The 13,006-nt window shown below is 48.0% G+C and overlaps 1 protein-coding gene across 2 annotated transcripts; it reads left to right on the forward strand.

The window, feature by feature from the left end:
- Positions 1 to 389: 389 nt before the first annotated feature.
- LOC119365425 (organic cation/carnitine transporter 7-like) lies at positions 390 to 4,527 on the forward strand. Of its 2 annotated transcripts, XM_037631058.1 has the most exons (7): positions 390 to 681; positions 794 to 956; positions 1,746 to 2,017; positions 2,388 to 2,625; positions 3,032 to 3,572; positions 3,671 to 3,873; positions 3,991 to 4,527. In XM_037631058.1, exons 2-7 carry the CDS (start codon positions 906 to 908, stop codon positions 4,219 to 4,221), a joined length of 1,536 nt encoding a protein of 511 aa, XP_037486955.1. In that variant the 5' UTR covers positions 390 to 681; positions 794 to 905; the 3' UTR covers positions 4,222 to 4,527. The 2 variants fall into 2 exon arrangements, with proteins under 2 accessions (XP_037486955.1, XP_037486956.1); XM_037631059.1 differs by lacking the exons at positions 390 to 681; positions 794 to 956 and having other exon boundaries at positions 1,877 to 2,021.
- Positions 4,528 to 13,006: the final 8,479 nt, after the last annotated feature.

Genomic DNA, 13,006 nt, shown 5'->3' on the forward strand with positions numbered 1-13,006 from the left:
TGCCAAACAAGAGAATGAGAGTAAAAATCTACTTCCCATGACTAATCCTTCTATAAGCACCCTCATGCAAACTCTCTTTCCCCTGCCCAACTGTTTACCAAACAGGCTGTATATCCCTGCCGACGAGTAGGAGGGGTACACACGAACGCAACGCACAGATCAAGTCAAATTCGCGCGCCGAACCTTCGTCCCCGGACACGGTCAGCCCCAGCCGCCCGGTAGCTCTCACGGAGCCGTACCTCGCCGACGACGCCGTGGCAGAACGCAAAGCCAAAGTCATCACACGCCCATGTGCCGCGCACTGTACCCCGGCGTTGACTGCGGGCACGTTTCCAAGCTCCCCGGTCCGGTCATACCGCGGGCTCCATCGCGCATCTTCGCATCTCCTTCCCTTTCCTTGCCCTCCCCATCCCATCCCCACACCGCAGGGGCCACCGCTGCCAACCTACGACCCAGACCCGCCATCCATCCCACAACGTCGGAGGAGACAAATCACCAGACAAGACTCTCGCCGATTCCTAAACCGGCGCCAGGATTTCATTCCGATCCCTCCTCGCCCATTTCCGTCCCCGCCCGGCCGATCCACCCTACCCCACCGCTGCCCGCGCCCCCGCCCGCCGGATCACGCGCTTCTTGCGTCGGTGCAGATCCAAGAAACGCACTCCTCCCTCCCTCCCTCCGGTTTGGTCCCTCTTCTCTTCTTCTCCTCGCCAAGCTCCCGTTCTCGTATTCTGTGGCCTCGTGGCGTGATCCGTACGTGCGTGTCCCCGTTTCTTGTTTTTGGATCTCTCAGGACAAGGCCGTGCCTGACGACGCATCCGACGAAATTGGTCAGGCGGGCAGGCACTCTGTCGCCAGGCGCTAGGCGAGGGCCGAGCTTGATGCTCCCAGCTTGCTGAGGATCAATGCTATCCAAGCCACCCTCTGATCCGGCCGGCAAGCTCTCGATCGAAATGGTGAGGATCCACGACCCCCATTTCTTCAGATTCAGCCGGTGTCGGTCGCGAGTTGACCGTTTGCTTCAGGAACGCGCAAAGCACGTAAACAGATTGTGACAATGCGATGCGCCGAATGCTTCTCGTCGCTATTCCCATTGATGCTCTCTAGACTTTGCTTTGGTTCTTGTTCTGAATTATCATGTGCTTGTTTGGTCGCAGTTGGTGGATTGGTTGGTGGGTCTGTTCTTGCTGCCATCCTGCTTGTGTATGTATTCATGCTTAAGTTGCTTCGGCAGTAGAAAGTGCGCTTGCAATGCTTTTGGATCTATGATCTATCTAATGTCCGACGCATCGATCCCAACTCTCATGATGCGTGCAGACATCCTGTTTGTGTGTGTGTATTAACGCCTAAGTTGCTTGGACATTAGTAGGAAGTGTGCCTGCACTGCTTTTGGATCTAGTATCATCTATCTGATATCCAACGCATTGATGCCTAACACATGATGCATCATGCATGAGTTCATCAGTTAATGGAGTGGGGCAAGAAAAGTGTGGCTGTCCTTTTTTGTATTGCCTGTCCTTTTCTTACAATTTTTCAGACATGTCTTTTTTTTTCTCGTCTCATGTTAGATTTTGCATATAAATCGAGGGAATAGAAAATACAAATGTTTATTAAACCCGCCTAATAAAGCCCCTAAAATAAGTGCACCAATTTTTATTTTCAGCCTTGGACTTAGATATAAGATCTGTAGATTTACTCTGCTGACTGATGCTATATGAATAACAAGTATGATATCTATTTTCCAGATGGAGGACGAACAATCAGCCACATATACTGTGGATGACGCCCTTATATCTTCAGGTTTTGGGAAGTACCAAATATTGATTCTCTCCTATGCTGGGATAGGCTTAATCGCAGAAGCAATGGAGATGATGCTGCTATCATTTGTTGGTCCATCCGTTCAGTTAGAATGGAATCTTACTGCTCACCAGGAAAGCATGATTACAAGTGTTGTTTTCGTTGGAATGCTAATAGGAGCTTACTCTTGGGGTGTGGTCTCAGATAACTATGGAAGGAGGCAGGTCTATTCATTACTTCTTTCATGCAACTTTGTCGCACAAATTACACATGACCATCTCCCTCTTGGTGATATCTAGCATAATGTTGCAATCTATCCTGGTTTCCACTCGCAGATACTGCTTATGGTTACCAACAGTAACTGCTTCAGAAATGGCAAAGCTCTGATGTTAATACCCAAAATTTTATTTTTTATGCCACTTTGAAAATTAATCTCCAAACTGTTTTCATCATAGATCCTTGAATAGTTGCATGTGTGAAAAGTAGGGAATGCCTATTTAAGTTTAATGCATAAACCTTACCTGATTTTTTTTACTCTTCTTGTTTAGCTCATACAAGCTCTTATATTCTGTTGTGTTTGAATTTTATAGGAAAGGGTTTCTCTTTACTGCCATTATGACGAGTGGAGCTGGATTCATGAGTGCCTTTTCTCCAAACTATGTAGCTTTAATGGCTCTACGATTTTTAGTTGGTATTGGCTTGGGAGGAGGACCTGTTCTTGGATCTTGGTTCTTGGAATTTGTTCCTGCTCCAAGTAGAGGAACTTGGATGGTGGTACTCTCAGCATTTTGGACTGTCGGTACCATCTTTGAGGCTTCACTTGCATGGGTATAATTTTTCTCATTCCATGTTCAGAAACTGGCGTTATGACTAGTGCTAATGTATACCGGCAGTAAACAACATACATGATAAACATCACTTTGGAAAGTAACTTCTATCAAAAGGGCATAAAAGGTCAGAAAATGCAGATTGCCCAGAGTCTTTGACACTTGGTTATGCTTGTCAATCCCTTGAAACATTTCTGAAACAATACTGACAAGTACCTGTCTGGTCCCTCTGTATCTGCACATGGATACGTGGATTAGAACATCTAAAATTTGACAATGTATCCTGTTCTGCGTAGGCAGTTTTTAGTTCAGAGAGGCATATATTCTGGTGGTGAAATCGGACATGTTTGACTTGGATTACTTCACCATGTTGTTCTTGTGTCTAATTTTGGTCATGGTGATGGCAGGTAGTTATGCCCAAGTTTGGCTGGAGGTGGTTGCTAGCATTATCATCTGTTCCGTCTCTCCTGCTGCTTTTGTTTTATGCTATCACACCAGAGTCGCCAAGGTTCCTCTGCATGAAAGGCAGAACAATGGAGGCTGTGGATGTACTGGAGAAAATGGCAAGGTTAAACGGTGCACAACTCCCTTCGGGTAAGCTTGTTTCCGACAAGAACATTGAGCTAGATGAAGTTTCCGAGTCTGCAACGCTTCTGGCTGCTACTGCTAAAGCTGCTAAAGAAGAAGAAAACGACAACATCAAGGAAGACGAAGGTTCCGATTTTGGAGGTTTCAAGTCTGTTTCTAAGCTGTTGTCACCAAAATTGCTCAGAGCAACTCTGCTTCTGTGGATGGCTTTCTTTGGGAATGCATTTTCGTATTATGGTATTGTTCTGTTGACATCGGAGTTAAGTAACGGAAATAGGATATGTGCAGAACAGGAGGTTGAATCTGTACACTCGAACAACTCGAGCCTGTACAAAAACGTGTTTATTTCTAGCTTTGCAGGTCTGTTCTCACTCTTACACAATATCTGTATGTTAATCACTTTCCAGTGCATACAATCTTACTTTGGTGACCGATTCTTCCATGTTTTCTTGAAACAGAGATTCCAGGGTCATTCGTGTCCATCATGATCGTGGATAGAATTGGGCGAAGGCTTTCAATGGCTTCGATGCTCTTCACTAGCTGTGTCTTTTTATTCCCGCTAGTGTTTTCCCGCACTGAAATACTGACAAGAATCTCATTATTCGGTGCCCGGCTCTGCATTTCTGCGAGCTTCACAATCGTATACATATACGCTCCTGAGGTTAGTTCTGTTCTACTCCTCTTTTCGACGGCCAGTCTTGAAAGCAAGGCTGAACCCTCTTGTCAGGTGTTAAAATTGAACAGTAGAGTATTCACATCTTCGCTTCATCATTTCCAGATCTACCCAACCTCTGTGAGGACAACAGGCATCGGCGTCGCCAGCTCGGTGGGCAGGATCGGCGGCATTCTGTGCCCTCTTGTCGCTGTTGCTCTGGTGCACAACTGCCATCAGACGACCGCGATCCTCCTCTTCGAGCTCGTGGTTTTCCTCTCGGGGGTGGCCGTCATGTTCTTCCCTTTTGAGACGAAAGGCTGTAGGCTGAACGACACCGAGGCCGATATGCATTGATGCGGCGGGTTATACCATAGCACCAATTTTTTTGTGTCTTGAGAGCAGTGGCGGCATATTATCGAACTTTTTTTTTCCAACATGATACCGATATTGATTATAGTGATCTTAGATACCGGGGAATCCTTTCCCCTAGGAATGATCCCCATCCACTTGTCGGCGGTGGTGCAGAGGGGGTTGCAGAGTATAAGAATAGTTGGGTCAAACTGTGGTCGGTTCTGTTTTGTAACCTATACTTTGGACTTTGGAATGATAATCGTTGGAATAAGGAAATATGCCAGTTGGGCAGAATCTGGGTTTTAACCAGCTTGATGGTAAGAAATCGCGGGACCTAGTAATTCATTTCGTACAACTGAACCTTTTCAAGCTGTTTCTTTCTGGGATCCACAAAAAACTCGTGCCAAAATAACAAACAGAATTGACAGTTACTTAATATGCAGTTTTGCACTGTTGTTCTGTTTACGCTGATCAATCAACGCTGCAAGCAGTAGAATGTTTCAGAACCACAATGCTTCCAGTGCTGTAGCAAAGAACCAAGTACAGTACAGCGAACCAAAAAAAAATTAAAAATAATAATGACCAGGGCACATCAGTAGGCAGCACATTTTCTGATGCTAGACTCCAGCCTCTGCAGGGCTGCTGCTTTCAACTAGAGTACCAGGACGATAGCTCTGCCTGCCGGACAAGACGTTTCCGCGGCGATTTTTCCACCTTCCACTGAAGTTTGATGTTGAAGTGATCGCTTTCCGTGGTGCTTATTTCCTTGCTGAATGCTTTTACCCGGGTGGAAACTGGAAAGTGCCACTGGCTGTTCCAAGTGAGCGATGACGCCCATGGCTCTGCTGATTGGCTGTTCACTTGGGCGAGGGAGGGACGCAAGCAAGCAACATGATATGTGTTGATAGCTCTCCTGTATATGGTTTTGGGTAATACTAGTTCGAGTTTGTTTGGGAGCAGAAGACTAGAGCTGGTGACCCTGCCTCAAAGTCCAAGGTCAAGTCATTGCTTTGTGGAGTTGTTGGTCTCTCTCTTGACCGGACGACTGTGATGAAGCACCATCAGTGTATAGCTAGTGATTAGTTTACTTGGATGATAAGGGGTTATGCTGTATTGCCCAAAAAGAAACTCAAGTTCACTTGGACACACTACGTGCACCAGCTTGGTGCAAATGTCTCTGCTGGGAGTTTTAAATCTGTTGATAAAAGTCTTGCTACCAATCATGTGAACAGTCTTTCTCGAAAGATAATGTACTTGTATAAAAAAGAAAAAACAGTCAGAGATCGCGGGCGCGGCTCATGATGCTTTGCATAAATTAAATTAAATTAAATTAAATTAAACTAGGTGCCTAGCGGCCATGGCCTTGTTATAGTTAATCTGATCAACTCAGCTCCCGGTCGCCTAGTTAATCCCATCCACATTTCGTTGTTTATCCATGCTAGTACATGGGATTCCTTTTCATCAGGGCGACGTGTCATCATGCGACTGAATAAGTTGACATGCTGGCTTACCTACTGGCTGTCTGGCTCCACTTCCCCGGGCGAACAATCATAGTACAACGCACTTGAACTCGATGGATCACCTGGTCGCGCGCGTATCCTCCGTGGTGGTGCCATGGTGGCGACGCCATTGCTTCTTCAGGGAGCCTGGGAGAGTCAATGTCCTAGTGTGCGTGCGTGCGTCCGGAGCACTACCTGCAGTGCGCCGTGTTTGTTCGTTTTGCTTTGGTTAGTTTGGTTGGATTGCCTTTATCCGTGACCGCGAGCTGTTCAGCGGGCGTGATCCTCAGAGATGATCCACGGCCGGCCGGACGTGCATGATCCTTGGCCGTAGCATCTGCCAAATCGAAAAAGAAGTATTGTGTAAACATGCCATGGTGAAAAAGAAGTGCCAAATCCAGAGATCTTGTGATGCCACCACTTCAAGTATGACGGTGCAAGCTTTACCATGCCCTTTATATTGCCCCTGTCAAGCAAATGGACAGGTCTTCCACTTTTAGTGCAATACAATCTATACTACCAAGAATTCCTGAAAAGCCTCTCAATTCATTGATTGCCAACAACCGGGTTGTATGCACAACATTTGGTTCTCTCAAGTACTCCGATCCGAACACTGCAACCACATTTTGGCAAACTGGTACAATGATGCAAGGCATGTGGATAATTGCAGTACATTTCTGATAAGAGGAGAAGCCAACCTTTCCCAGGGCATCAAGCTTGCATCTAAAGTAATCATCATACGCCACTACTCCCTCCCGAATATGGTTAAACACATGTCTCGCCATCCGAAACGACGCTAGAAAAGCCTGGGATTCCAGAGTGGGGACATGCACTGAAAAATCGCTAAAGACTAGGAAATGGCCGCTCTCTCTGTTGCGATTCAACGCCGAAGCATGTCCTGGGATCGACCCCCTAAACCTCGCTGCCTAGAAATATGATGATTGACGACCAAAGTAGCAACTAAGAGCTCCTTATTGTCGGACGATCAATCATCCGACGAACATATAACGTTATTGTAAAAGAACTCATCTCGATGTCCATGGCACCTTGTGGGCAATCGGGTGAACACCTTCTGGGCATTGAACCTTGTGGGCGTGGTGGAGTAGCGGACGGAGAAGGACAATGTCCTCTCCCAGTGCCGACAGCAGGTCTGTCCAAGTCCGCGTCGCCGACTGTGACCGTGGAGGCGAGGGGTAGTGCCAATGGTGGTGAAGGACATTGCCAATTCGTGCTTCGACGGTGGCGAGGAGGTGGGCCTCGGTGGATGCGGCATGGCAGTGGGGAAGTGGGTGGATGCAGTGATGACCTGAGTGGTGTTCAAGCTATTTGAAGTGGGTGGCGGAGGCGAGGGTGTCGACGTCGGGGTAGTCGAGTGTGGAGGGGGGAGAATGGGTGTCGTGTGCATCCGTGCCTTATCCGTGCCAATACAAACCTGGCCCAAATTTGGGCCAAAAATGGGTCGCGGTGGACAGAAAAACAGACGCACGTCCGTTTGCGAAGGTGCGTTGGCCGACTTTTTTGTCCGTTTCAACCGAAAATGAACACGTGTGGATCAAATGCGTCAGCGAGGTAGAGTTGGCCTAAGGCCATGCAGAAGAATAAGAGAGAAGAAAATAAAGGGCCACCTTTCGGGCTACTGTAGCTCTTTTGTTCTCTAAGGACTCTCCAACACTGGCCTTCAAAATGAACATTTTATTTTTACGTAGACTGGTCCGCAAATAGTGATACGGGAGCCAGCCCTCCTATCCTGTCCTCTAAACGCCTGGCTCTATTTTCCTCCAAGTCCATCAGCTTAAAATAATAACATATCAAATCTTCAATGAGGGAAAAATATTCAATTGCAACAGTACTTTTAATTTAAGTATTACAATAATCCAACTGAGTTTTCAAATAGAATAGTTTAAATTTGAAATTAACTCGCACATATGTTCTAGTTATCGCCTTTAATAGCCCACAGATGCTCAACCAAATCTTCTTTCAGATGCGCACGAGTTGCTCGATGCCAAATTTGTTGATGCATTTGAACAAACTCATTAAACGTGGCCGGATTCTGATATGAAAGTTGGATAGGATCACCCATGTTCTCAAATTCCGGACCTCCGGCAGATCTTCACCCTCATCCTCCACGATCATGTTCTACATGATCACACAACATATCGTCACCTCCCACAAGGTCTATGGATCTCATTATTTAGAAGATCTAGGAATAACTACACAACGGCTTTTTGCACTCCAAATGTCATCTCCACATTCTTTCTAGCTCCTTCTTGTCTTTGGGCAAAGTGAGTTTTTTGACCAACTGGCATAGAGATGATCATGACAAAGGTAGCCTATGGAGGATAGATACCATTGACCAGACAGTAGCCCATGTTGTACGAATACCCGCTGAGAATATAGTTGTAAGGATGAGCTTGTCCTTTAGTCAACCTAGCAAACAATGGAGAATGATGTAGCACATTGATGTCATTATGGGACCCATGCATGCCAAATCCAGAGGTCTGGCGATGTAAATGATTCATGAATAATTGTGGGCTTCTTAACATGACCTTGATATTGCCCTTGTAGAGATTTTAGGCAACTCTTCCAACTCTAGTGCATGCAATCAAGAGATCTGAGCAAACCTGACCACCGTCTTGCTTCGGACATTGCCAAGATCCTTTCGGTGTCCACGACAGTTGGTTCTCTCAAGTACAAAGGTCCAAACACCTCAAACACTGCAGTAGCAATATCAAATCCGACCATCGCGTATTCACATGTGCTCTTAGACATTCAGACATACTCATCCCACGAATCTGCGGCCATGCCATATGCAAACATCCTTAATGTAGCAGTGCCCTTCTGGTAAACAGAGAATCCAATCCTTCCTATGACATCTTTCTTCAAAATGTAGTCATCATAGAACTGAACGCCATTATAGAGGTGATAGAAAATATTTTTTCACATCTGAAAGCGCCGACGAAAATTGTCCACAAATAGGACATTGGGGACAAAGTTGTCATTCATCAATGTCAAATTCCTATGTGCTCTGCTTTGATTCAGCATTCAATGACCCTTGATCGATCCATGGAAATTGAGAACTTGCTCTTCCGCACACTTTGCATCTGCAAGGACCGCCTGCATCATCGTTGTTTCATCCACATAATCCTCCTCGTCAGACGACTCAACTAGTGCTCATACACGTACTCCATGTTCCAATCCATTGCTTCAAAGAGGGACAAAAAATTAGCACAGGCATTTCACCAAACACCAGGCGTGGTGACCCCGCAGGAGCAGATGGTACATGCGCGACGGACGAGCGAGATGTGTGGACTAACGGCGCAGGCAAAACAATGTGGCGACCGGGTGGAGCGGAGTATGTCATGGAGGACCGGGAAGAGCTTGATGGGTGGCTGGGCTGTAGAGAGGCATCATCGGGGATGGAGGAAGCAGATGCAGAGAAAGAGGAAATGGACGGAGATGTGGGATACGGGTGGGGTTTTGCTTGGCCGGGGGTGTCAGAGTCATACACGGCGACAGTCCGGACTCCCGCAAAGTGCTCTAGTTTGCTTCTGGTTTTGCGGTAAAATGGACTGATCCACGGACCAATGCGGAACGACCTTGGATGGCAATATGCTTGCAGACAATACAGTTGAGAGTATGCGAACGATTTAAGAGCTTCTATAGCCGGACCTCTCAAACCCGCCTCATATGCCCAGGCGGGCCGCCTGGTCACTGTCTCGTCACGATTTTTTGACCTAGATGGGCCTCTCAAATGACCCTCAAACGCCCGGGCTGACCGGCACCCCCCACATCCAGCCCAAATATGGGGCAGCTACGGGTGCGCCCGGGCACGCCCGCCACGTCGGACCCGATAGCCCGACCCCACCCCAAATTGCACCAAATCCACCAAACCATTCCTCCTCCCGTCGCCCTCCAACCATTCCTGTGCCTGGACCCTCGCCGTCCTCCACCCTTGCTTCCAATCCTCACCTCCGGCCCCTATCCACCGCCGAAGATGTCGTCCAGTCCGATCCACACCGCCGCGACGGAGACACAGTCTGCCTCATCCGTCGGCGGTGACTTGCAAGACGGAGAACGTCGTCCGCAACTTGCGGCGACTCCGGCAGCGAGAGAGGGACGTGGCGGCATTGTAGGGAGGTTTGGACGTGGTGGAGCAGATGTCTCCTCCGCTGCGCCCGGATCCCCGCTTGAGCCATTTGCTTTTAGCCATTGTTGGGTCATATTGAATGGCAAGCCGAAGTGGAACCAAGTTGTGGCCGACCTCAAATCCGGCAAGAAGAGGAATGATGGCTCAAGCTCCAACCAATCAATTGGGTTGAAAAATGAAGACGACGATGTTGTCGTGAAGAATGGAAAAGCCACCGTGTCAAAGGACAACCACCAAGTCATGGGAAACAAGTGGGAGAAGGCACGTGTCGCCCGTGATGCCGCGGCTACCAAAATGTCGTCCACATAGGCGTGCATTTTTTGGTGAGGAAGAATAAGGAGGAGAGGTACAAGCTCATGTTGGATGCGCAAAAGGAAATGACGAAGTGGGACCGGAAGAGGATGGAGAAGAAGATGGAAGTTGAGAGGGAGAAGATCGAGTTGGAGAAGCAACAAGCGACAATCAAATGGGAGCTCGAGAAGGCCAAGACATTTTGGCTGACATGTAGCTTGAGAAGGAGAGTTGCAACTCGCACGGGACGCGGAAGATGTGATGATCATGTTGGCGGGCGAGACTCTCTTAGATGAGCATGCGAGGAAGTGGCTTGCTGACAAGAAGAAGGGGATCAACGACTGTAGAGACTACGAGGCGGCGAGGGCGGCTGCGGCCCGAATGCAGACGGAGCAGGCGGCCCGGATGCAGGCGGAGCAGGCAGCCCGGCTGCAGGCGGAGGAGGTTGCTCGGATGTAGGCAGAGTAGGACGAGCAGGACGCATTCCGCCTGGAGCAGGCGTCCGACCAGTGATCCGAGGCCATCCGTCACGTTCGGACAAATCAATTTTGTCATGCCCGGTTTGTTGAACTATGAATTTGCTTTGATTTGTTTCGAACTTTGGCATTCAAACAGCTTGTACTGTATGATCGACGTGCACGGATTGCATGGATTTAAGGATCGAAATTTATGATATGTGAATATACGGCACAACATTTGAGGGGTGCCCGGTCAGTACCCGCGAACGCGTCCGGGTGTGTCCGCGGGCGGTTGAGAGTCCGGCTGTAGATGCTGTAAGGATCCGCAGGAGCTGCTACTGTTTCCTTTCTTTACCGTTTTTTCTCTTCGCTAGATCAAGATGATCAGATAATCCACTTTTTGGAATGGAGATGATCAGATGAATTTTACTACCACAGCATGTGTACGGGAGTATGTCTGAATCAGGCACAGCTGGACGTCCTCGCCCATTGACGTCGCTGGCCCCACCAGCACAGAACTACTGCGCATTGGCGAATCTGAAACCACTGCTGGTTTCACAAACGACCGGAGCCGGCTGACCGGCCCGTGACCCTGCTGCCTGAACCGGCCGCGCGTGACGGCTGACCTGTCAGCTCAGGTCAGCCACAGCCCACGAGGAGGAGCCACGGACCGCGTCGCACGCACGCGCGGGGCCGCACGTGTCCCGTGGTGTCGCCACGGGCGGGCCAGATCAGACGACTCTTCATCCTGGGACGACGCGGAGTGGCGGGTCCCTCGCCCCTGCCTGCCGTGCCGGAGACGGCTGCCTGGCCGACCAGGCAGGGCATGCGGCTAGCTACTCCGGCCGGCCGGCCGGCCCCGCCCGCTACTGCTGGCCGATGACCGGCAGGCTACCGTCCACCGTCATGCTGGCCCACCGGCGCCACTGGCCGGTAGCCGACGAGAGCCAGCCGCTGAGCAGGTCAACCGGCAACAGCGCCAACCGCCCATTTTGCCACGCGCACCAACAAGCCAAGCCACCAGAACCAGATGTGCATCTTTGCTTTCCTGTGCAAAATGGTGTACTCTATCTATTTTATTATTCCCCCTTGAAGCATAAGTCATGAAAAACTTGTTTCCAAAAAAGTATATTATTCATCAACTAAAAAAAAGTATTGGTCGTGTAGTATGGTTGTACACCTGCTATGTGTTCTAAATATAATGGCACTACCGTACCACCTGACCATTCTTTCGAGGAAAAACTGTTGTACTTGAGTTAACGAAACGTGTTCCCCACTTGTGTTTTGCTGGAAAGAAGTCCCAACTTTGCAACATGCAAAAAATAACTGTTACTATCTTGGAAGTACTAGTTGACAGGAAAAAGAAAGACTTGCCCGGTCTGATCCGTTCTTTTTTGCCTTTCTTTTTCCCAAGAGGGGCTGATGAGTTCTTTCGATAGGCAAGGTCAAATGACAACCTATCTTGAACCGGCCGGCCTATTGAGTTGGTAATTTCGATCATCTAGCTTTTTTTCAGCACACTACATACACAAGTACACATATATATGTGCATACACTCATTCCTATGAACGAACCCACACATATTCTAACCCTATGTACATCCCTGAGAGATTGAACCGGCAGATCATCTTTAGATCGGTCAAGTCGTCACAGACACCTGTCGAACATAAGTGTTGCAGGCCAGTCGAGAAATATACTAATCAAATAAAGTATGCTTCAAGTGATAAAAGTAAGTGCTGCTTTGTTGATTTGATGGGAGAAGGTATGCCCTAGAGGGAAAAGAAAATGATTTTCTTTATTGAAATATTTGTTTGGAAGTGGATGCCTCATGCACAACTACAGTTTCTTTTCGTGAGAGTCCAACATGCTTATCTCATACCTAGCCTTTTGCATTGTTTTTTCAGGAAGCAACCTAACACGGCTAAGGAAAAGACATATGGAAATCATGCCCACCTTCTCAAATTGGCCACTAGAATAACATCACGGAAAATCATAGGAAAAGAAAGACCAGCACACTTGTACTTTAGTGAAACAGCTGTGTGCACATAGCACTGTCACCATGTACGGTAGTGGGGAGGAAACTTCCTGGAAGCCACCCAGCCACGAAAAGGCAAGAGATTTTCAAGAGTGGGAAGAAAGGGATTCGGCTCGCCTGCTCCCTTCTCATGTTTCCATTTGTGCTCTCATTTTATTTTATGTTTGTTTTTTTCTTTTTCCTTTCTAATCTAATCATCTTCTGATTTTAACGGGGTGAGCCCGGACATTATTTTGTTTCAATCAAATCAAGCTACGTATGCGGGAGCACGGATGTAAGCATGGGGAGAAAGTAGGCAAGTCTAGTCCGGAAGAAAGGGAAGAAGGAAATGGAAAATGAATAAATCCAGCAGACCAAA

Source organism: Triticum dicoccoides, chromosome 2B (genome assembly GCF_002162155.2).
Source record: "Triticum dicoccoides isolate Atlit2015 ecotype Zavitan chromosome 2B, WEW_v2.0, whole genome shotgun sequence".
Classification (NCBI taxonomy): domain Eukaryota; kingdom Viridiplantae; phylum Streptophyta; class Magnoliopsida; order Poales; family Poaceae; genus Triticum; species Triticum dicoccoides.

What these genes read in the sequence shown, in the direction of transcription:
- LOC119365425 (XM_037631058.1), top strand. Translation starts at nt 906, where the DNA reads ATGCTATCCAAGCCACCCTCTGATCCGGCCGGCAAGCTCTCGATCGAA. An exon ending in TCAGATAACTATGGAAGGAG is followed by an intron (nt 2,018 to 2,387) that starts GCAGGTCTATTC and finishes TGAATTTTATAG; the next exon opens with GAAAGGGTTTCTCTTTACTG. An exon ending in TTGAGGCTTCACTTGCATGG is followed by an intron (nt 2,626 to 3,031) that starts GTATAATTTTTC and finishes TGGTGATGGCAG; the next exon opens with GTAGTTATGCCCAAGTTTGG.